Raw genomic sequence first — 18,877 nt, forward strand, 5'->3', positions numbered from 1 at the left:
GCCGATAGGCTGATTTTTGAATATTGACCAATCATACCAGTCTTTCAGTTCTTTCGTTTTCGAAAGAAGACAAATAAAACGCACCCTATGTTTCTATTGGTTTCTAGGCTCTTGTTCCATCCTCGTACAGTTTGTGGTTCCTTCAATGCCGCCAAATTCAAACTCGAATGACTCTCACATTTTTGAAAACAAACGTGGACTGAATGTTCTTCAGCCAACGCAATAAATAATCACACAAGTGATTTTTAAACTCAGTACGACAGTGCCAAACCGACGTATGTACGTACAATACCTATGCATTTGTTTTACGGTAAGGAATAAAATTCTGAAATCGAACGCAATATGTGAATTAAATGTTTCACATAGCTACCTACAGGCGTTGACTGACTTGAGTCAACGTTATAGGGTACATCTTTTTATTATACTTTATTGTAATAAACTTGAATGAAGCTCTATATCTTGACTCACGAGTATTTAACTACTCGTTCAGTTTGTAGTACAAATCCAAGTGATACTTGTCGTAAGTAGGATGACGCTGTACGATACATTTCCAATAGTAAATCTCACCCACTAATGCAATGAAACTAGCAATATAGCCAATTCCAAGAGCAAGCAATGCTCCGTACAGCTTACGAAGGTTTATTAGTCCCTTTGTGGAACTACTCTCCTGTGGTCTTTCTGCATTGATGGTCCACTCCATTGTATCGCTGAGCCATTTTTGTATTAAGCCAGTTTCTGTAACGCGTCGTATCTAACGCGAAATAAAAAAAATTATTACACCTCGCGATCTTTCATCCCAGTCACGTGCATTTATTTAAGACTGTTAGTTGTATACTCGCCACAAGATCTACACGCCGTTTGAGTGGAGAGTTTCTATCGAGACCAAGGGAAATAGGCATGTGAATAACGCACTCAGACATTATGTGCAGGTTTCGATCGATGGTGACTGTTTTGTGATGCTTGGTTGCATTCAACTTCTGTGCTTCTTCCAGTTTCTGTCTTTTTGCACGAGCGTGACGGAGGAAATACTTATTTTCGTAGTAAGCAAATTTTCCAGCAGCAACCCATGAAATAGCTTCATTATCCTGAGTTATTACCTCAAACTTGTTACCAATTTCTTGAGAGTCGGTATCGAGAGAAGACAGAAAAAAGTCTTTCATTTCCTCACTCCATCCACCCACGGCAATTTGACTGCTTGCTAACTGATTCAAAGTATCTATCGTTACTCTGAAATCATTCAAACACAATTTTAAACATACAGAGAGTTTTCCGTTAATCCGGTCACTTTGCAACTGTAGCGGGTTACATACAAGTGTCCACCCTGTGCGTGAGGCTCTGTCAGGCAACCTATCTTTGTAAAACCAAGCCTCACGTACGTGGTGTACATCTATGCAGGAATGGGTACAGTCATATAACAGTCGGATTCGCAGAAAAATTTAGATGTAAAAAATAGTTATTGTTCAGTTAAAATTTTACCTGCTCATAGGATTTGCAAGAATAGCTGTCATGCTGGCACGATACGCTACAGCGACTAGTATGCTGTAAAGCCACCACCACCCTATAAACACCCGAAGAGCCCAAGCATTGGGAAGGCGAGGTAACGAGACCGAGAGCAGCATCCCATAAGTATACAGTATGCTATTTTGAAATTCTGTGTATGGATACAGACTCAGCAGCGAACCCGTTGTGTTTTTGTGTCGTTTCACAACTTGTAACGTACTAATATTTTTAGCTATGATCTTCTCTTTGTATAAGTGCAGAGTTCGTTTGTATGTATGAGCGAATTGGTAAAATATTAATCCTCCCAAGAATAGAGCTGTCAAAACGGACAACCACATGTACATCCTGGGAATAACGAAGAAACTCATGGATTTTCTTATATTACTCTAGCAATTTTTAGTTCGCAATGCAAGTAAATTTACTTTAGAATTAATTTAAAAAACGTACTTGAAAGGCATGATGAGTATTTTCCAGGAATTATCATTCAATGATTCGGGTGTGAGAAATGTGAGACACTCGGTATTGTACGGCTCTGATAAATCAAATAGTTCCAAATGATTACTAGTATAGTGGATATCACCAAGTAGAAATGGACTATTGCTAGAAGCTGCCTCGCCAAAGAGACCTGTGAAACGTTCGTTCCCTCCAACAGTCCCCCATTTTTCGTTATCCACATTAGATGGAACATACACCACAGGCCAAAAGTTCAAAGCCTTGGCAAGAATTTTTATCAACTGAAAATACATTGAAAATCATCCAGATGGAAATTTTTAGCGGTTCCGATCTTTTCGGAGATAGTAAATACCAACCTCGATCTCAATGCCAAATGCCACCGAATTGTCAACAAGATTTCCGTCACCTGATATTTTCAGTTTTTCACTGACCGCCGGAATGTGAGGAAATATGGGCACCCTACAGAAATAACACACTAACTGTATGTCGATGAATTAACCAATATTCTTTGGATACTGAACTGCAAGTACAAACCTGAGCGACTGATTGAGGAGGTTTCTACTTTTGTCAGGATAATGTTCATTCTTGTATCGAAACCTTCCACGATACCAAGTATCAATATATTGCAGTTCTAGGTCACCTTCGCTCTGGTATGGTAATGGTACCGTACTAAGGTCAAACCATTTAGGAAAAGTTTGTTCTCCTGAGCGTCGTTTAGCAGAATTATAAATACGAATAAATATTACGTTCACTATCCTGTTCCAAATATAATTTGTGCTGGAGTTGAATAAACGATCATCATGTAGAAGTATCAAGTCTCCACGGGTGTTAATTAGACGTTCCCTTGTGAAGAAAGCAAGGAAATGAATCTTTCAAACGATCAATCATTAACGTGGATCAACCTAGATGCAAGTCTATGTTTTTTCCTTACTTCTCCACATATTGAAGCATACGGGATACTTGTAGCCCATTTGTATTGAGAATTATGTACGCACTGCAATCAGTTGCTTTGCTGGCTCGAAGAACTTCGTGAAATCTCCGTTTCGGTGGAAAAAAATCATCATTTTCTCTAATGACAATCTACGCACAACGTAATGACCCAATGCAATTAAAATAGTGCATGATTACACATGCTATACTGACAATGAGTTTATTACACGTTACCATACCATATAAACCGACACATAGCTGAACCTCTTGTTCCAATCAAGATTTAAAATTTGATGATAGTACTTATCGACAATCAAATTAACGCAGCGATTTCGAAGCAGAATCCCTTTAGCCACAGCTTCGATAACTGACATCAGAGACTTTCCTCCTTCGTACTTCTGTTCGCTCGACAAATAGCTGAACAAATTAATTAATCAACTAGGCTGTATTATAGAATAAAAGGGTATCGTCTAGGTAAAACTGTCAAGAAGTGTGTATATTATTCTATTTACATTTAAAAACCTATATTTAACGTTACATACCTCGCGTCTACAGCAGAAATCAAGTAAACAAGAATTAAAATGCAAAGCATAATAAGACTGATAAATACCGAAATAAAACGGAGTTCAAATGAAAGTCATGGAAAGCATTCTCCTGATTTGAATGGCAGTAAACCCTAAACATTCTCGTATTCTGAACGAACAAAGTAACTATCTCTATGGGTAATGAATAATTGATGGTCCAATTAGTGTAGCAATTCGATTCTATTCAATTATGTAAATAAAATTAAAGGTCACGAAAAACTAGGCTTTGTACTTTAATAGTAACAAATAGTTAATCGGATAACACTGATGCTGCCCTTAAAGTAGATCCCGATTTACAACGAAGTTATTGATATTTTATATTTTCTAATCCTATCTATCTACCTTAAACTTAATTAATTTATCTATCTATCTATCTAGCTATCTATCTATCTATCTCTCCATGTAGTAATAGCGATTTCTATCTGCGCTAGCAATTATAATGAACATTGTTAACTAACATAACAGAAGTCTACACTCAATTTAGTTGCGAACCGTAGATAGAAGTGAATCTTTTTCTCTACGCTCTATCAATAACTTAACCCCTAACTATCATCTAAGCTTCACAGGATATTCAGATTCTGTAGCTCGCTTGTAACTTACATGGTCAATGTTCGTTGACCTTTCATATTTTACACGCTGTAATTCAAAGATGAAAACCTTATTGGTAGTTACTTAATTTTGTAGAAAATTTGCACATCAGTTACACAATTCGAAAATGAATTGACCATGTACCTGCATTCAGAGTTAATACCATATGATTCTGTAATCTAGGTATGACAAGGTTTATGAATACTCTCCCCTCTTTTCAGACAGCACTTATCCCGCTCGCTAAGGTCTTTCCAAAATTTAAGTCGCTTTTTCAACTTCTCAAGGTGTGAATTCATTTGGCATATAATTTTCTCATATTTCAATATGCACATATCCTTTTCTGCTATTTCTTTTCTAAGCTCTGCAATTATTGCATCTTTTTTACTATCTTCCTGAATATCAGATACAAATTTGTACATTTCTTCTTCTTTCGTATCAGCCTCACTATCGAACGTTGAAACAGACTCGACTTCGGTTTTTGTTGTTACATCTGTAGAATTGTTTATGTCTCTGACGAAACGTGGCATTTTCATAAAATAAACTAGCGGAGGAGGTTCCTTGCTAAAGCTGTAGGACAAATCTGGTTGAATTGGTATCGGTACTCTTGGCAGATTTCGCTCCTTCCTCTTAGTATATTTCAAAGGCTTCTGAATTATTGTTGGGACTGCATTCCATTTCAATCGATCCAAACGCTTTGATTCCCACTGATCTTCATCAAAATGAACCTGGAAAGTTTTACGTCTTTAAAATTTGATCCAAAGTAAGTTGCATGCCGTTAAAATCAAATAACAGCGAAGAAAAAGAATACTGGTAAATTGTTTCCGTATGTAAATAATTTCATACAACTATATTCTAACCCAACCTCGCAAACATACGAATTGTTCGTTGGTTCCCAATTTCTTTTCTGAATGTTCGTCATCCATAATATTCTTCGCTCTGGGTCCCTGGGGAATCTCTTGAGTAGAAAACCTTTTGTTGTTGAATTATTACATCCAGGTGCCGAACACTGAACCATAATTATCTGAAATTATTACTTATTCATGGCGACTGATGGTTTTAAAGAATTATGAACGGTATACTATAACTTTGACCTACCAGACATTTGATATACTTAAATGAGTTCTTTTCAGGAGAAGTATGTCGTTACATCTTCCAAAGGAAAAAATGTAATTTCAACAACGAATTTGGTTGACGCACGCAAGGGTGAAGACATTGAAAGTCTGAGGTTAGAAACTGAAATACAAAAATATCGTTGACAAAGCAAAACCGACGATTCAAATGGCATGAGATTCCACGAATTTCTCACCTCATTACTCTGTCCCACCCGTGTATTTGAAAATTTATCAACAGCTGTTTAGCCGAAACGGTAGTAGAGCAAAAAGCAGGCATGCTCGCTTATGCAGTACACACTGCATGCATGCATGCATGTATGTACACATAAGAATGGAGGATACAAACACAAAGTTCTGATAGCCGTGAGACGTCCTCATTGGTCGAGACCAGTTTGAAGATTTGAAAGCGAAAGAGAAAGAGTAAAGAGGCGGTGAAGGCGATCATGGAAATAGCGATAGCTGCGACGAGTACGAAACCAGATACAACAATAGCGGATTATCGTTGCGTTGAATATTTAACCGTACAATACGTTTGACACTTGTATCTTGAAATTGAATCGTAAAATTGATATGCCATAAACATTGCAATAATATTGTGATAATCTTATCGTAGATTAATACCATGATCGGGAAACATTATGTATAGTTAAGCATGTAACATATATCCTGAATTTTTTGCGTTGCCATCCGATGTCTAAAAACTTTGTACAGTTAAACGTCAAGCAATTAATTGTGTGTGTAAATACATTCCACAGGTCAGCGTGACTGTCAATTTAAAAATTATTTACAAATACTTTAAATTAAATAGTGCGCGTTAAGGCTGAACGTGGCGCATATTGAAGAAGGTAATTGTGTAGAAAGCTAGTATCATACAAGCCAACAATAATTCTGCTAGTTAAAAAACAGGTGCGATCGCATGCAGTCGATTGCAATTATATGTGATATACACAGTGCAACGTTTTACAGTGCATTATAGCATTTATATCATCAGGTTAGAACACACAGCGTATTTAATTCAAATATATCGAAGTTTAGAAAACAATTATTCAACGAGTCACGTCGTAAACGTCACTTGTAGGCAAGTTATAAAAGTATTAATGCGCCTAGGAATATGCATATATGTACATACATATCTATATGCATATACGAACATATATATATATATATGACCAATTGAATAATATACTGTGGTTCGGGGGATGGAGTCATTCAACCATGTTTTATGTTGGTCTGTGAATTAACATTTGTATGAAATTGGTCTTTGTATTCACAATCAAGCAATTGCGATTTGTAATTGTGACTTATACGAAGCCAAACTGTATTGCGTAATTAGTGATAAAAAAAAAAAAAACTGTATTGTAATTTCTTGCGTCGTCTCCTGCGATTGTTCAAATGCAAATCAGGCCGGGATCCACAAATTTTTATACGTCTACATCAATTCCCGTTACAAGAAAAGGCTCCTGACAATTATCTTGTATATGCGATATGTGATATAATTAAATCAAGGGAGAGTCTGCAGAGATTATGATCTCAGCGATTTTAATCAGTAATTTATCTTCAAATGGTCCGCGGCTGCACTTATTCGCAAGTGCACAAACTGTATCTGTCGTAAGGCCGCGAGTCATTCTCAGCTACTTTTTCTCCGTCCATTTGAATAATTGCAAAATCATCCTCTCTGCCCTAACCTGTACCGTCCGCGTAGCAGCAGACTGAATTAAAAACTGGCAAGAAAAATTGACAAAACCAAAGGAGACTGACAGAGAAAAATCTAGAAAGCGAAGGGCAAGTACGTAGGTACGTTCATAGATATACATATTATCGCGGCCAAATACCGAACACCGAAGACTTGAAGTTGGCGATGTTCAGCGTTCAATCATCTCTGCGGTAGTACGGTAATAGCTTGATTATTAATTGTAATTAACATGTTTGCATAAATATACGCATTGCTTGGCTTTTGGACCAATTTTGAACAACACTACACTATATACATCGCGCACTTATAATTTGTACGCGTACTTGCCAAATTTGAAATTTCGAACAAACTAGGCAATTTCACCTGTAAATCTATCACATGATTGGTTGAACGCTCAAATTGTTTGTGTCAAGTCTTTCTTAAGGGGGTGTCCTGGTCGATTTGGACGTTAACGTATATATCTCCAAATATCGATATCCTGTACCTCAAACGCAAGAAAGAGCTTAACAGCTCCATTCTATATAAAATTCTGAACAAAAATGCTTGAACAAAATTTTCATTTCACGTAGAAATAAAGAAATGGCATGAAGTTTACTATTACGATTTCGTAGAATCTGTATCATGATGCATCTTAGAGGACGTACACAATATACATAAGTCCGGAAAAACTCGGCAAGATCGCTTATATTACTGATAGCCACGGGCCTATCAAAGGTCGCATCTAACGACATCCGTTGTTTAAAATAAAAAATTTGTTGAGGTAGAATTAACTCAGCTAAGTTTACGTAATTATATCTTCTATCCACTACGTAAAATCGGATGCTTCGCAAGGACAGATTACGCGAGATTAAAATTTACATTCAAATTGTCACTGAGCTTCATTGGCTTATAAACCGCGAGACTTGTAGAACTTTGCTGAAGATTTGAATTTCATCGAATGTAAAATGAAAACAAGATAATTCTTTTTTTCAAAAAATTAATAATCCATTGTCTATCAAGGACGCAAAGTAGGTCTTTTTACGCCGCGCCTAATTTTGCAATATGATAAGTCGAACATTGCAAACACGCGAGGCGAGAAATATAATTTCTTCGATTTTTTATTTCACAAAAGTATGGTTTACAATTTTTTTTTTTTTAATCCCACGTAATAAAAAGAACACTTTTTAGTAGTAGGAGGTTAAAGTGTACTTTTTTATACTGTCGGTAAAATGATTACTTTATGTACGGAACCAGAATCTTATTTATACGATTTATAACACAGTAATATATATATTACATAAGTATGCTGGTTTTTCAATTTAACACGCTTGGATTACTCGACCTTATCTGCTTTAAATATGCAGAGCGTACATCTATCAATAGTAAAAACATTTTTTAATTGAGCCAGTTATTGAATTGAAATACACGAGTACCACTGGTTTAAATGATGAACAAAAATTTCAGAGATTAGGTACAATGGATCTCATGAAGGTGAAAAATTTAATACGCGATCTACCTCTGGGGCCTCTCCACAGATACAGACAACAGGCCACATTTGATTGGAAATCGCTAAAACTCAAGTTTCACGGTGAGGCTGTGTTGCAATACAAGGTAAATCTCTGAATAAACAATAACTCAAAAAGATTATTGTTCGTTTCGACTGTTCACACACCCTGATATCTCATAACATTTAGAACAAAATGTGGTCATACATGGAAAACTCACCAGTTTTCCAACCTCACGTCACCTCGCAGACAGTGGACGCACAGCGTAGAAGCTGCCATGCAAAAATGCTTGCCATGCTCAAAGATGACCTGCTGCAGGCTCCTACTGAAGTTCCTGTGAGTACAATGTAGGAAAATTAGATTTCATACAAAACTAGGACAATCTTGCGACACTTTTACATAGTCTAGTTCTTAAACCTCCCCATCTAGATATAGTCTTACAAGGTAAACTGCTCGAGTAGACTCGGCCAATCGGATTTGCATTGTAAACAGGCGAGTCGCTGAATCTAAACAAAAAATGTATACCTGAAATTGAGTGTATCTGAAGGCCACTTGCTCATGACAAAATACTTGACGATTTTCATTTTCAATAATTTTCCCAACCCACTGTCGAAAGTTTTCGATAAAAGAAGATTAAGGCTGACATTTAATATTTCTAAGCAGTTGAAATTGTCTGATGCTAGAAACATGGAATCGTTAAAGTAAAATACTCAATATTGAAACGTAGAAATTATAAATTAATGTACCCATAGGATTGGTTGGAGTACTTTTAGTTACAATCACAAGAACATTTTTAAAACAAGACAGCGTATCAATTGCTACTTTTGTTAAGTTTGTCGATACAAGAAATTGAAGCAAACGGGAGATCACATTTTTGTTCCCCATGAATGGATGGTATGATTAACAGAATGCTTGATACTTGAGATACCTATATATTTCAACTCGCCATACTCTCCTCTAATATTTGAACTTACAATCAACCCACCGGGGTTACTCGACAAACTTCTCTTACAAAGGTAGCTGAAACCAACAATATTTGATGACACATTATTCAAGCTTATCGTAACTACAGTGATATGAAACTATCCTTAATCATTTACCAGAACGCTGCTTGGATCGATACAATGTTTCAATATGATGGATCACTACCTGTAAAAACTGCTGTCACCTTTGGCATGGTACCTGGAGTGGTATTTGCGTTAGGAACAGAACGACACAGTGAATTTCTTGAAAAGCTTCGAGAGGGTGAGGTGAGCATAATGCATGTGTCGGTAGTGGTAATAGCAGTATCCAGTCAAGGATTGATTTTAGAAGCTGTTGACCTTTATTCCAATTTTCCCAGATACTCGGATGCTTTGCTTTGACAGAAATATCTCATGGAACAAATGCTAAGGGTATAAGGACAAGGGCTACCTATGAACCGAAGAAGCAATGCTTTGTTCTTCACTCCCCAGATTTTGAGGCTGCAAAGTGTTGGGTTGGGGGACTCGGTAAGGTCCTTGCAAGTATTGATATATTAACTGTGATTTTTATCTATCATCCAAATAATGTCACAAACCGTTGTAACTGAATTATGATATGTAGGAAAATCAGCAACACATGCTATAGTATATGCACAACTAGTAATGCATGATGGTACAAATCATGGACTACATCCGTTCATTGTACCTATACGTGATGTCCGCACCTTAAAATCGCTACCTGGGGTAAAAGTTGGAGATCTTGGAGAAAAAATTGGCCTAAATGGAGTAGACAACGGTTTTGTGCAATTTACTAACTACGTTATACCACGAGAAAGTCTTTTGAATAAAATGGGTGATGTTACAGAAGATGGGAAATATGTCACACCTTTCAAAGATCCTAGTAAACGATTTGGTAAGGTACTCCCAACAACTCTGTGATATGTTTGAAGAAATTTTGTAGTTTATCCTCGACTCTGCGTCCTTTTATAATGTTTAGTACCTCGTGAGAGTGGAACGCGAATATTTTAAATTTCGCTCATAATCTTTGAATTTAAATTCCAGGAGCATCATTAGGGGCGCTTTCTGTTGGGAGGGTAAACATAAATGTCATGTGCACCGCGTATCTAACTGTTGCAATAGTTATTGCAGTTAGATATTCAGCCGCAAGAAAACAATTTGGACCTCCCAAGGAGGAAGAATGGCCAGTTCTTGAATACCAAATTCAGGTAACACATTGGAGTAGGGTTTTCATTATACTATAATACATGTTTTCATAACTGTTATGCATAGCAAGCCCGAAGTTGACCAAATTCAATGTTCAATAAATTCATGTTTCAGCAACTTCGACTTTTTCCACATTTGGCAGCTGCCTTTGCTTTAAAAATATTCTCGTACCAGTTCAGCATTAAAACAGAGGATTTCCAAATCAAAATGATAAGCGGAGAAGACAGAGATCTCCTTGCTGCCGAGGGTCTAGAGATTCACGCACTGTCCTCTGCAACAAAGCCTCTCTGTGCATGGACTGCTCGTGACGCTATTCAGGATTGCAGAGAATCCTGTGGGGGCCATGGATATTTAAAAGGTAAACTTTGTAGTTTCACACCTTATATTTTTTTTTTCTACCTTCTACTCATTAATTATTATGAAATACACGAATATTCTTTTCTTGCAGCGTCTCGCTTGGGCGATTTGAGGAATGATAATGATGCAAACTGCACTTACGAAGGAGAGAACAACGTTCTAATCCAACAAGCTAGCAACTGGTTACTCAATCAGAGATTATCTATTGAAAAAGATGAACCTCTTCTATCTCCACTTGGCTCTATAGACTTTCTACCAGATGCTCAAAGTATTCTGCAGCTAAAGTTTACCAGCACTACCATCGAAGACACGATGAAACCTGAGAGTGAGAATACATTTATACTTTTTATTTACAGTAATAGTAGACATGCAACCACTAAGCATTTACGTTCGATGTTAAGTATTACCATTCAAGGATTCAATAAGTGACCAATCTTAATAGGTACAAAAATCTTTCTCATTACAGATCTACTCAAATCGTTTAGGTGGCTGGTTTGTCATTATCTTGAAATAACATACGAGCGTGTAAAAGAATTAAGTAGTAATGAACAAGATTCTTTTTCGGTGCGAAATAATAGCCAATCATTTTTCGCTCGGACTCTGTCACTGGTATATGGGGAAGTAAGTTATGAATAAAAACTGTTTCCTCGAAAAAGCAAATAAAATAATGTCAATGAAAATTAACGTTTCTAACGACTTATTAACATTTTGATTACCTTTTGTTCCCTTAGCATGCGATAATAAAGGCCTTTGTTGAATATCTGCAAGATCCTAAATGGAGCATAGAGGAGCGAAAAGTGTTGTCCATATTATGCTCACTATACGCAGCTTATTTGCTTGAACGGAGACTGGGTGACCTATACGCAGGTGGATATGCAGCACTAGATTCTAAAATTGACATCTTGTTACGCGACGGCATAATTTGGCAATGCAAGGAACTTTTGGTAGATGCTGTTTCGCTTGCCGATGTCCTCGCACCACCAGATTTCATCCTCAATTCGGCACTGGGCATGTGTGATGGTCAGGTATGACGAAATCTCCCCATTGCATGGCAGTCAGACTATTCCTCTTGCCAATCTGGCAATTTGCAGTGCTATTTTAAATCTAATGGTTGTATTTTCTTCCACAGATATACAAGAATATCGAACAATGGATTTTAAAGGATAAGCAAAATCTTGAGCGGCCGTCATGGTGGAAAGAAATTTTGCAGGCAAAATTGTAAGAGTTTTCTGATACATATTCGTAGCGCAAATTTACTATTAACATTCGTATAATTCAATTTTTATACAATTTTAATATTTTTATATAATTATATGCCTGGGGTCCTTTAATTCTGTACAAATAGGTTGACATGAATATATATTAATTTAACATGAAGTTACATCAAGGGTGCCAATAGAATTTTCCCATGATTTTTCGAAACTTACACTGATATCGTAGGACAAAGATATCTAATCTATACAGTAAATTTCCACGGGATATCCTTAAAAATCAGAAAACAGGTCGAAGAGTTTTCTATAAACAATGATGCAATGCATGAATATAATAACCTGATATTGTTAACTCGTATAAAGAGTTTTTAGAAGTGCAAAGTATGAGGCTGTCGTGCTCATTATCTGGAACAAAGTAAGTAAATAAAACTAAATTAATACATAACTGGGTATGAAGTATGACGAAAAGAAATCACGAATAATGTATTTTCACAAGAGAACTCATGGCAAAATAGTACGTATCTTTACCCACATTAGTAAATAATATCAGGGACACATCGGCAAATTTGAGGGCAGTAAGTTTAATGGGTTTTTGAATTCTGATCATCATAATGTGGACACAGGTAGGAAAAGCTTCAATGTCTTGCTGAGCGTTGTACCAATCTGTATCGTACAGGGCCAAGCCAACTTCTAAGCTCTGGAAAAACACTGGTTTTCTGCATCTCTATTTTTACTGTTAAAATCTACCAGCAGAAGCAATAGTCCTCTCAACACTCGTACTTACAGCAAAGATCAGAGAACTCCCGAACCAGCAGTACAATAGTACTTCGGAGAATTCCATGGAAAAATACACTATAAACAATGCTACATTTCCATTGTGCCCACCTTTGGTCTACAACACAGTATGGGATTACTTCAACTTGACAATATGAAAGCAAGCAATTACTTATACTTACAACAATTGCATGGAATATCACCATGCACATGCTTAAAGTGCTGACAACTCCAAGACCGAAAATGATCGGACTGTAAATTTGTTCTAAAATGTAGCTATGTCTGCAAAAAAAAAAAAAAAAGAATGACTGTTGCGATGACATACAATTATTTACAACACACTAAATCATTTGTTACAAAAAGAACAATCTTACTTGATGATAGCTTGATGTTTTTCTACACATAAGCGTAAATAATCCAGTGCCAGCTTTGTTTTATCCTTCTTATCAAGGCTTCTTAATCGTAATTTAATCAGAGCACGTTGTAAAAGCTGCAAATGTAGTACTAGGTGCTGAATTGCAAGGCAATAAAACGCGTCAATTCCAGATATGTAAAAAATCAAGGAAACTGAACATATTGTTACTGGCACATACGCAATGGCATGTTGCACGGAGTCATTCAAATCTAAAGGCAATTTAACTAGGTACGGAAGAACATAGACAAATTCCGTTGGTGCTTTTCCTGATTTCCATTGATAGAATATGGAAACAGCAGGTGCGAAAAAAAAATTAGCTATTGTAAATATTACAATACTAAGAAATATGTAAGTGAGCTTGTGTGCTACTTTTGCTGCGCTGATCATAGCGGCTGTGTTGTCTGGGTCTCGAAATTCTGTAATCCACATTTTTCTACCTTGTGCTTCAAAATCAAGAATAATATGTTGTTTGAAAAAAAATACAACTGCCTTGTGAACTATAAGAAGTGACGTTGTCGTATTACATAATATTTCCAAGCAATCAAAAAAGTTTCCCCAAATTAGGTAGATGTGGTAGAATTGAGTCAAGGTAAGACTAAGGAGAACAAAAATATAAAATATTGTTAGAGCACGTCTCCAAATCGAATCGACCTTCCCTTCAACCTGAATATACAAAATCGCAAATTAGGAATACAATTTTTTATTCACAGGATTTTGTTTCAAAAATATACATTCATTAGATGCTCACTGGTTCATTACTCTAACATATTATTTACTGTTTCACTTTACTCACCTGAGGCCACAAGCCGACTGCCCTAAGTAATCGCTTATTTATATTTGTATACTTGTCATAAAATTTTTCAATCTCTGTTTCTTCCATTCTTTGCATTATTAATTCAGATTTGTAGAAGTTTATTAATATTTGAAAGATGTATATGAGTGATGGCATTCAGTCAACCTCTGGTGCATATGAGCAATTCTTGTTAGCGAGGCTTGCTGTACGGATATTTATACCTGTACAACTCAAATATAAAAACAAAAATGATTACATATTGTATGATAAGCCCCTCATTTCCAGAGCTATAACTCGATCTAAATTCTGTAATGATCACACGTATCAACAGACATATGATAAGCGTATTTTGTACGAATACTGCAAACCTCTCATTATTAGTTGGAAGGACGAGCAATCAGTGGTCAAATAAAACCAGCTATTATCATGATTACATTTGTCTGGAGTACTTATGTACAAATAAAATATAAGAGCGTCTGTTGTTGGGGTTGCATCATTTGCATTCTGCACATTAGTACAAATTTCTTAGCTTATAACGGCTGATTATGATTACAAGCGGCGCAGAGTTTAGAAACAAAGTTCACAGACTGACATCTCCAATGTTTCACCAATCTGTTATATAAAACGTATCGACGGTTCTCTTTCTCTCTCTCTCTCTTGTTGCATTTGAAAAAGTTTTAATTCTGTTAAAACAAACGTGTCTTGCTCCATTTATCAGGAAAATCAAAGTTCCGTATGCTGAACAGGTGGCAAGAGATATGCATCAGCTTCAGCGAACCACTCATCATACACTTGTTTGGGATCAATTTGCCAAAATTTGTGAAACGATACCGGTTCTTGGGACGCAAGATATACTTTTGGATAATCATCTGGTCGGGCCTGAAACAATGGTATTTTATTAAGCTGTAAAGAGCCAAGCTAACGAATAATAATTATTCTATTCTTAGCGGACCTGATGGAAATGTGGTAAATGTATGGGCTCTGTACCAACACGTTTAAGGCATACTCCAAAGAGAAACATGTCATCGGGTGTGGTCGGTGATGGACAGCTACAAAAACCTGGTTCTATTAATTTCTGGACTAAATTAGCTGATAGAACCAAACCCGCTCCACCGGTCAAGTAGTTGTATCCACTATTTTTCCATAAACGAAAACCATATCGTTCACCCAAAGCTACAGGATCGGACGGATTGTAGCAAGTCAGCAATTGCAACAACTTGCCTAAGCTGTTGATATTTAACGATAATTGAACATTTCTCGCACATTTAAATAAGACTCTCTATCAAAGATAAAATACTTGCCTCAAGATTGTATCGTCATCAGTGATAACCAACCAATCCAATTTTTTACTCGTCAAAATTTCATTGCTGTGTTTCAAAATTGAGTAAGTTTTTGCACAGTGTCCTTGCGTGGTATTTGGAGTGACTATAGCTTCGGGTATATTGTCATCTGTTCTGAAAAAAAATTAAATACACTGAAAGTAACAGTCAGTGTCAAATGTTGTTCAATTTAGTACCATTGAATGGTATGACGAATAAATGCAAAGCACGAATGGTAAGTCTACGCACCTGCTTTATCGCTATAATATCCGATATTGGCGGCATGTTTAGCCCATGTTCTCTTGATAACTGAAATTCTTTGCACGTGAAATTTACTACAAGTTTTGACTGCTACATATACCTTTTGTATAGGTATAGATTGGCCCTGAAATGTTTTCAAGTTTCAGCAAGAATCTCAATGTTATGCATTAGAAAATGTTAACATTTGAAACTCTTACACAAGGATGAAAATGCTGAGGATATGTAGCACAAGTGTCGTCAGAGACTACGCAGAGTTCAGGGACGTGTATCAGTCTAGTTCCCTTTCCATTATCCCAAACAAATTTAGAAAATTCATAAGCAGCGTCTATGGAAAATTCTCCTTCTGGTTTTTCACCACTGGCAACTCTTTGCGCTAATCTTTTGATATCAAATTATAATAAAACTGGGCAATTAAACATTATTCTCACAAGTACATATTAATATTAAATCTTATATTTATATATACAATGGAAAGTAGCAGGGAAAATATTTGAGATAAAGCAAATTGTTGAATGAACATACTTTCTAACGAGTGGTGCTGTAATAACAAATCCCGACGATGGATTTGGGTATTTGAACTTTTTAGTAGGATCAGAAAAATGATGAATTATCGTAGGCTCGTGATCATAAACTGCATATCCCAGCCAGATGTCCTAAAAAATAATTGTAAGATGAATGGAAATAAGGATCTGTGTCACATTAGGTTTATAAAGGGATTGCCAACTTTTTGCACCTGTGAGGAATTGAAGCCCCTTAAAAGATCTGTCAGACGTTTCAACTTGATAAATGTATTGACTTCGCAAAACAGGTACCATTGTGATTCTTCAAAATTTCTAATGAGATCAGGCAATATGTTTCCAATGGTCCACGAGCCAACTAAGTTCAGCTCGTGTGTCAAAATAATATTGACAGAGACCTAAATCATAAATAATAGCATACAGCTTGTTTGAATAAGTCCTTGTTTTGAAATCAAAAACAAAGGAAGTGAGGTCGTAGAAACTTTCTAGCAGTTATAATTGTATCAACATACATCTTGGAGATCTTGTGCTTGTTCTTTGATATTGTCACGCAACCTGTATGCTTTAGCAGTGTGATAACCCGGATACTGACTTAATACTGTAATAACTAACTTGGCTGCATCTGTAAAGACAAAAATAATGTTCCATGGGAAATGAATAATCGAGTGAATTCACTCCTTCATCATACTTTTATGACTTAATTGTTATCACACAAAGGGTGTCTGATACAAAATAAGCTGCTAATAGTGGAAATGTATGAGTTATGAGACAAGCTAGTCATCAACTCACAATTATGCGTACAGAGATATAAGATTGTTTTCAATATTGTTGCAAATGATTCTGGATTGACGCTAATATGGGGATTTTCTTCTCTAATCACTGACCGGCAAGTCAGTGTTATTAAATATATGTACTTTTCCAAAGAAGTAGGAACATCTTTATCAATTGCATACCTGAAGCAATTGCGACTAAGGCAATTTCCAATGCGAAAGCAGCAAATATTGCCAGTTTAATAAAATGCATGCCTGATGTGTAATTTCCCCTGGAAAAGTATACATAAAATTGAATTTCGATCTTGAAATACAATGAATTATGCACAGGACAATATTACTACATGCAATCAAATATGGCATGATATGGACGCTGACTATAGTCATTTCATTTTTAGAAATTAATAAACCATGCTAATTTGTATTGTTTCGTACCTGGAAATAATGTTCACACAAGGTGACACTTGAATATACCTGTTTGTTTACAAATGCAATCAGGTGTTATGCATAAACCAATGACCTTGGTTTCATCGATAGAACTGGTAGCAGCTGATAGATGGCAGGATTTCCACGGGCGTCCAATTGACCCCGCAGCGCCACGCTGTCGACGGCAAAAAAGCGCTCATGGAAATGGGTACCGACAAAATGCCGCACGTTAAAATACGTGGTAGAGTCAGTGGTGCTCAGTTGCGTTTTTATCATAAGAATTAAAAAATCTAGGATAGTAATTGGAAGTCACGAAATAAATCACAAACGTATCAACAAATGATGTTATTGCAGCAAGAATGATTGAGAACAAAACTGACTGCAGAATTATCTTACACAATAATACTCAAAACACCTAAACTAATCTTAGTAACAGAAATTAGATCGGAAATACTTGGGATGCATCGGTAATACGAACTGAAGTAATTCCGAGGTAACTTTTGTTACAAACATCAAAATCAATTTCTGCTGCAAGCCTCATAATTGCCAACAGACCCTTGATAAGTCCTGCAAAAATCGCATTAGGATGTGCCATGAAAAATTGCTGATCGGGGAAATATTTCACGTCAAAAAAGATACTCTGTCAAGTCACCAGAGATGAAATATTTAATCAGCAATTTGACACATTTCAATTCGATTTTAGCAGGATTTATCAAGGCTTCATAAACGATTCCGGAAATCGAAGCTAAAATCGCTGCAGATGTTGTTAAAAAAACGTTTCATCGGAAACACAGAAGATTTGACTAACTGCGACAGACGTAAGGTTTGACTAGCTGAAACAGACAAAAGGTTTTATTAGTTGAAACAGAAGAAATGTTTCGTTTGCTAAAACAGTCAAAAGGTATGAGTAAGTGAAATAGAAGGTTGGTTAACTGAAACAGAAAAAAGACTTGATTAGCTGGAACAGACAAAAGATTTGATTAGCTAAAACAGAGAAAAGGTTTGGTTAGCTGAAACAGAAAAAGGTTCGATTAGCTGAAACAGATACAAGATTTGATTAGCTGAAACAGATAAAAGGTTTGGTTAGCTGAAACAGACAAGTTTTTATGAGCTGAAAGTGACAAAAAGTTTGGTTAGCTGAAACAGACGAAAGGTTTGATTAGCTGAAACAGACAAAAGGCTTGATTAGCTGAAACAGACAAAAGGTTCAATTAGCTGAAACAGACGAGATTATGATTAGCACAATGACAAAATCATTTCTATTATTAATGAAAGAAATTATAAACTTTTTGATTAAAATTAATTTTGTACCTAGAATTACTGAAATAAATATGCTTTATAAATACTTACGAGAAGTTTCTTCACTATCACTATACACTCCGCGATTTTTATCTCCGTGAATTGACTGCCGTCTTACATATGCCACTCTGTCTCTCAGAACCAAAAAGTATCAAGTCAACGCGCAAAAGGCGCGGTCAACTTCAACTTAAAAACTCAGTTCTT

At 36.2% G+C, this 18,877-nt stretch overlaps 4 protein-coding genes across 18 annotated transcripts; 1 reads left to right on the plus strand and 3 right to left on the minus strand.

Moving 5' to 3' along the window:
* Positions 1–41: 41 nt before the first annotated feature.
* Positions 42–7,136, minus strand: LOC124183852 (glutamate receptor ionotropic, kainate glr-3-like). 5 transcript variants are annotated; one of them, XM_046572938.1, is made up of 11 exons: positions 7,000–7,136; positions 5,151–5,288; positions 4,918–5,076; positions 3,123–4,780; positions 2,885–3,033; positions 2,488–2,796; positions 2,310–2,412; positions 1,948–2,234; positions 1,477–1,845; positions 840–1,227; positions 42–751 (listed from the first exon to the last, which is right to left on the minus strand). In XM_046572938.1, exons 4-11 carry the CDS (start codon positions 3,255–3,257, stop codon positions 479–481), a joined length of 2,013 nt encoding a protein of 670 aa, XP_046428894.1. In that variant the 5' UTR covers positions 3,258–4,780; positions 4,918–5,076; positions 5,151–5,288; positions 7,000–7,136; the 3' UTR covers positions 42–478. The 5 variants fall into 5 exon arrangements, with proteins under 5 accessions (XP_046428894.1, XP_046428893.1, XP_046428896.1 ...); XM_046572937.1 differs by lacking the exon at positions 7,000–7,136 and adding an exon at positions 5,362–5,504 and having other exon boundaries at positions 4,918–5,061; XM_046572940.1 differs by lacking the exon at positions 7,000–7,136 and adding an exon at positions 5,362–5,504 and having other exon boundaries at positions 4,931–5,076.
* On the plus strand, positions 5,649–12,268 carry LOC124183850 (peroxisomal acyl-coenzyme A oxidase 3). Of its 8 annotated transcripts, none has more exons than XM_046572930.1 (12): positions 5,649–6,012; positions 8,304–8,450; positions 8,534–8,680; positions 9,448–9,594; positions 9,687–9,834; positions 9,929–10,219; positions 10,369–10,532; positions 10,645–10,888; positions 10,979–11,212; positions 11,354–11,508; positions 11,619–11,912; positions 12,017–12,268. In XM_046572930.1, the coding sequence occupies exons 2-12, from the start codon at positions 8,316–8,318 to the stop codon at positions 12,107–12,109; spliced, it is 2,052 nt and encodes a 683-aa protein (XP_046428886.1). In that variant the 5' UTR covers positions 5,649–6,012; positions 8,304–8,315; the 3' UTR covers positions 12,110–12,268. The 8 variants fall into 8 exon arrangements, with proteins under 8 accessions (XP_046428886.1, XP_046428890.1, XP_046428884.1 ...); XM_046572934.1 differs by lacking the exon at positions 5,649–6,012 and adding an exon at positions 6,027–6,158; XM_046572928.1 differs by lacking the exon at positions 5,649–6,012 and adding an exon at positions 6,375–6,395.
* A 92-nt stretch (positions 12,269–12,360) lies between these two features.
* LOC124183857 (odorant receptor 67c-like) lies at positions 12,361–13,846 on the minus strand. 3 transcript variants are annotated; one of them, XM_046572949.1, is made up of 5 exons: positions 13,247–13,846; positions 13,055–13,154; positions 12,883–12,990; positions 12,625–12,795; positions 12,424–12,588 (listed from the first exon to the last, which is right to left on the minus strand). In XM_046572949.1, the coding sequence occupies exons 1-5, from the start codon at positions 13,714–13,716 to the stop codon at positions 12,571–12,573; spliced, it is 867 nt and encodes a 288-aa protein (XP_046428905.1). In that variant the 5' UTR covers positions 13,717–13,846; the 3' UTR covers positions 12,424–12,570. The 3 variants fall into 3 exon arrangements, with proteins under 3 accessions (XP_046428906.1, XP_046428907.1, XP_046428905.1); XM_046572950.1 differs by having other exon boundaries at positions 12,361–12,503; positions 12,631–12,795; positions 13,055–13,389; XM_046572951.1 differs by lacking the exon at positions 13,247–13,846 and having other exon boundaries at positions 12,361–12,503; positions 12,631–12,795; positions 12,883–13,188.
* A 125-nt stretch (positions 13,847–13,971) lies between these two features.
* On the minus strand, positions 13,972–17,553 carry LOC124183855 (beta-1,3-glucosyltransferase). Of its 2 annotated transcripts, none has more exons than XM_046572942.1 (10): positions 17,384–17,553; positions 17,132–17,220; positions 16,691–16,800; positions 16,385–16,576; positions 16,183–16,313; positions 15,858–16,038; positions 15,649–15,784; positions 15,382–15,529; positions 15,033–15,306; positions 13,972–14,959 (listed from the first exon to the last, which is right to left on the minus strand). In XM_046572942.1, exons 2-10 carry the CDS (start codon positions 17,199–17,201, stop codon positions 14,804–14,806), a joined length of 1,398 nt encoding a protein of 465 aa, XP_046428898.1. In that variant the 5' UTR covers positions 17,202–17,220; positions 17,384–17,553; the 3' UTR covers positions 13,972–14,803. The 2 variants fall into 2 exon arrangements, with proteins under 2 accessions (XP_046428898.1, XP_046428899.1); XM_046572943.1 differs by having other exon boundaries at positions 16,394–16,576; positions 17,384–17,547.
* Positions 17,554–18,877: the final 1,324 nt, after the last annotated feature.

The sequence above is a fragment of the Neodiprion fabricii genome, chromosome 5 (genome assembly GCF_021155785.1).
Source record: "Neodiprion fabricii isolate iyNeoFabr1 chromosome 5, iyNeoFabr1.1, whole genome shotgun sequence".
Classification (NCBI taxonomy): domain Eukaryota; kingdom Metazoa; phylum Arthropoda; class Insecta; order Hymenoptera; family Diprionidae; genus Neodiprion; species Neodiprion fabricii.

What these genes read in the sequence shown, in the direction of transcription:
- LOC124183850 (XM_046572927.1), top strand. Translation starts at nt 8,198, where the DNA reads ATGCAGAGCGTACATCTATCAATA. An exon ending in AGATCCTAGTAAACGATTTG is followed by an intron (nt 10,220 to 10,368) that starts GTAAGGTACTCC and finishes TTTAAATTCCAG; the next exon opens with GAGCATCATTAGGGGCGCTT. An exon ending in TGGGCATGTGTGATGGTCAG is followed by an intron (nt 11,913 to 12,016) that starts GTATGACGAAAT and finishes TTTCTTCCACAG; the next exon opens with ATATACAAGAATATCGAACA.
- LOC124183857 (XM_046572949.1), bottom strand. Translation starts at nt 13,716, where the DNA reads ATGTGGATTACAGAATTTCGAGACCCAGACAACACAGCCGCTATGATC. An exon ending in AAACATCAAGCTATCATCAA is followed by an intron (nt 13,155 to 13,246) that starts GTAAGATTGTTC and finishes TTTTTTTTGCAG; the next exon opens with ACATAGCTACATTTTAGAAC. An exon ending in TGATATTCCATGCAATTGTT is followed by an intron (nt 12,991 to 13,054) that starts GTAAGTATAAGT and finishes ACTGTGTTGTAG; the next exon opens with ACCAAAGGTGGGCACAATGG.
- LOC124183855 (XM_046572942.1), bottom strand. Translation starts at nt 17,201, where the DNA reads ATGCATTTTATTAAACTGGCAATATTTGCTGCTTTCGCATTGGAAATT. An exon ending in CTTAGTCGCAATTGCTTCAG is followed by an intron (nt 16,801 to 17,131) that starts GTATGCAATTGA and finishes TTGTCTTTACAG; the next exon opens with ATGCAGCCAAGTTAGTTATT. An exon ending in AAGCACAAGATCTCCAAGAT is followed by an intron (nt 16,577 to 16,690) that starts GTATGTTGATAC and finishes TTTATGATTTAG; the next exon opens with GTCTCTGTCAATATTATTTT.
- LOC124183852 (XM_046572938.1), bottom strand. Translation starts at nt 3,257, where the DNA reads ATGTCAGTTATCGAAGCTGTGGCTAAAGGGATTCTGCTTCGAAATCGC. An exon ending in ATGCTTCAATATGTGGAGAA is followed by an intron (nt 2,797 to 2,884) that starts GTAAGGAAAAAA and finishes TTTCTTCACAAG; the next exon opens with GGAACGTCTAATTAACACCC. An exon ending in CTCCTCAATCAGTCGCTCAG is followed by an intron (nt 2,413 to 2,487) that starts GTTTGTACTTGC and finishes TTATTTCTGTAG; the next exon opens with GGTGCCCATATTTCCTCACA.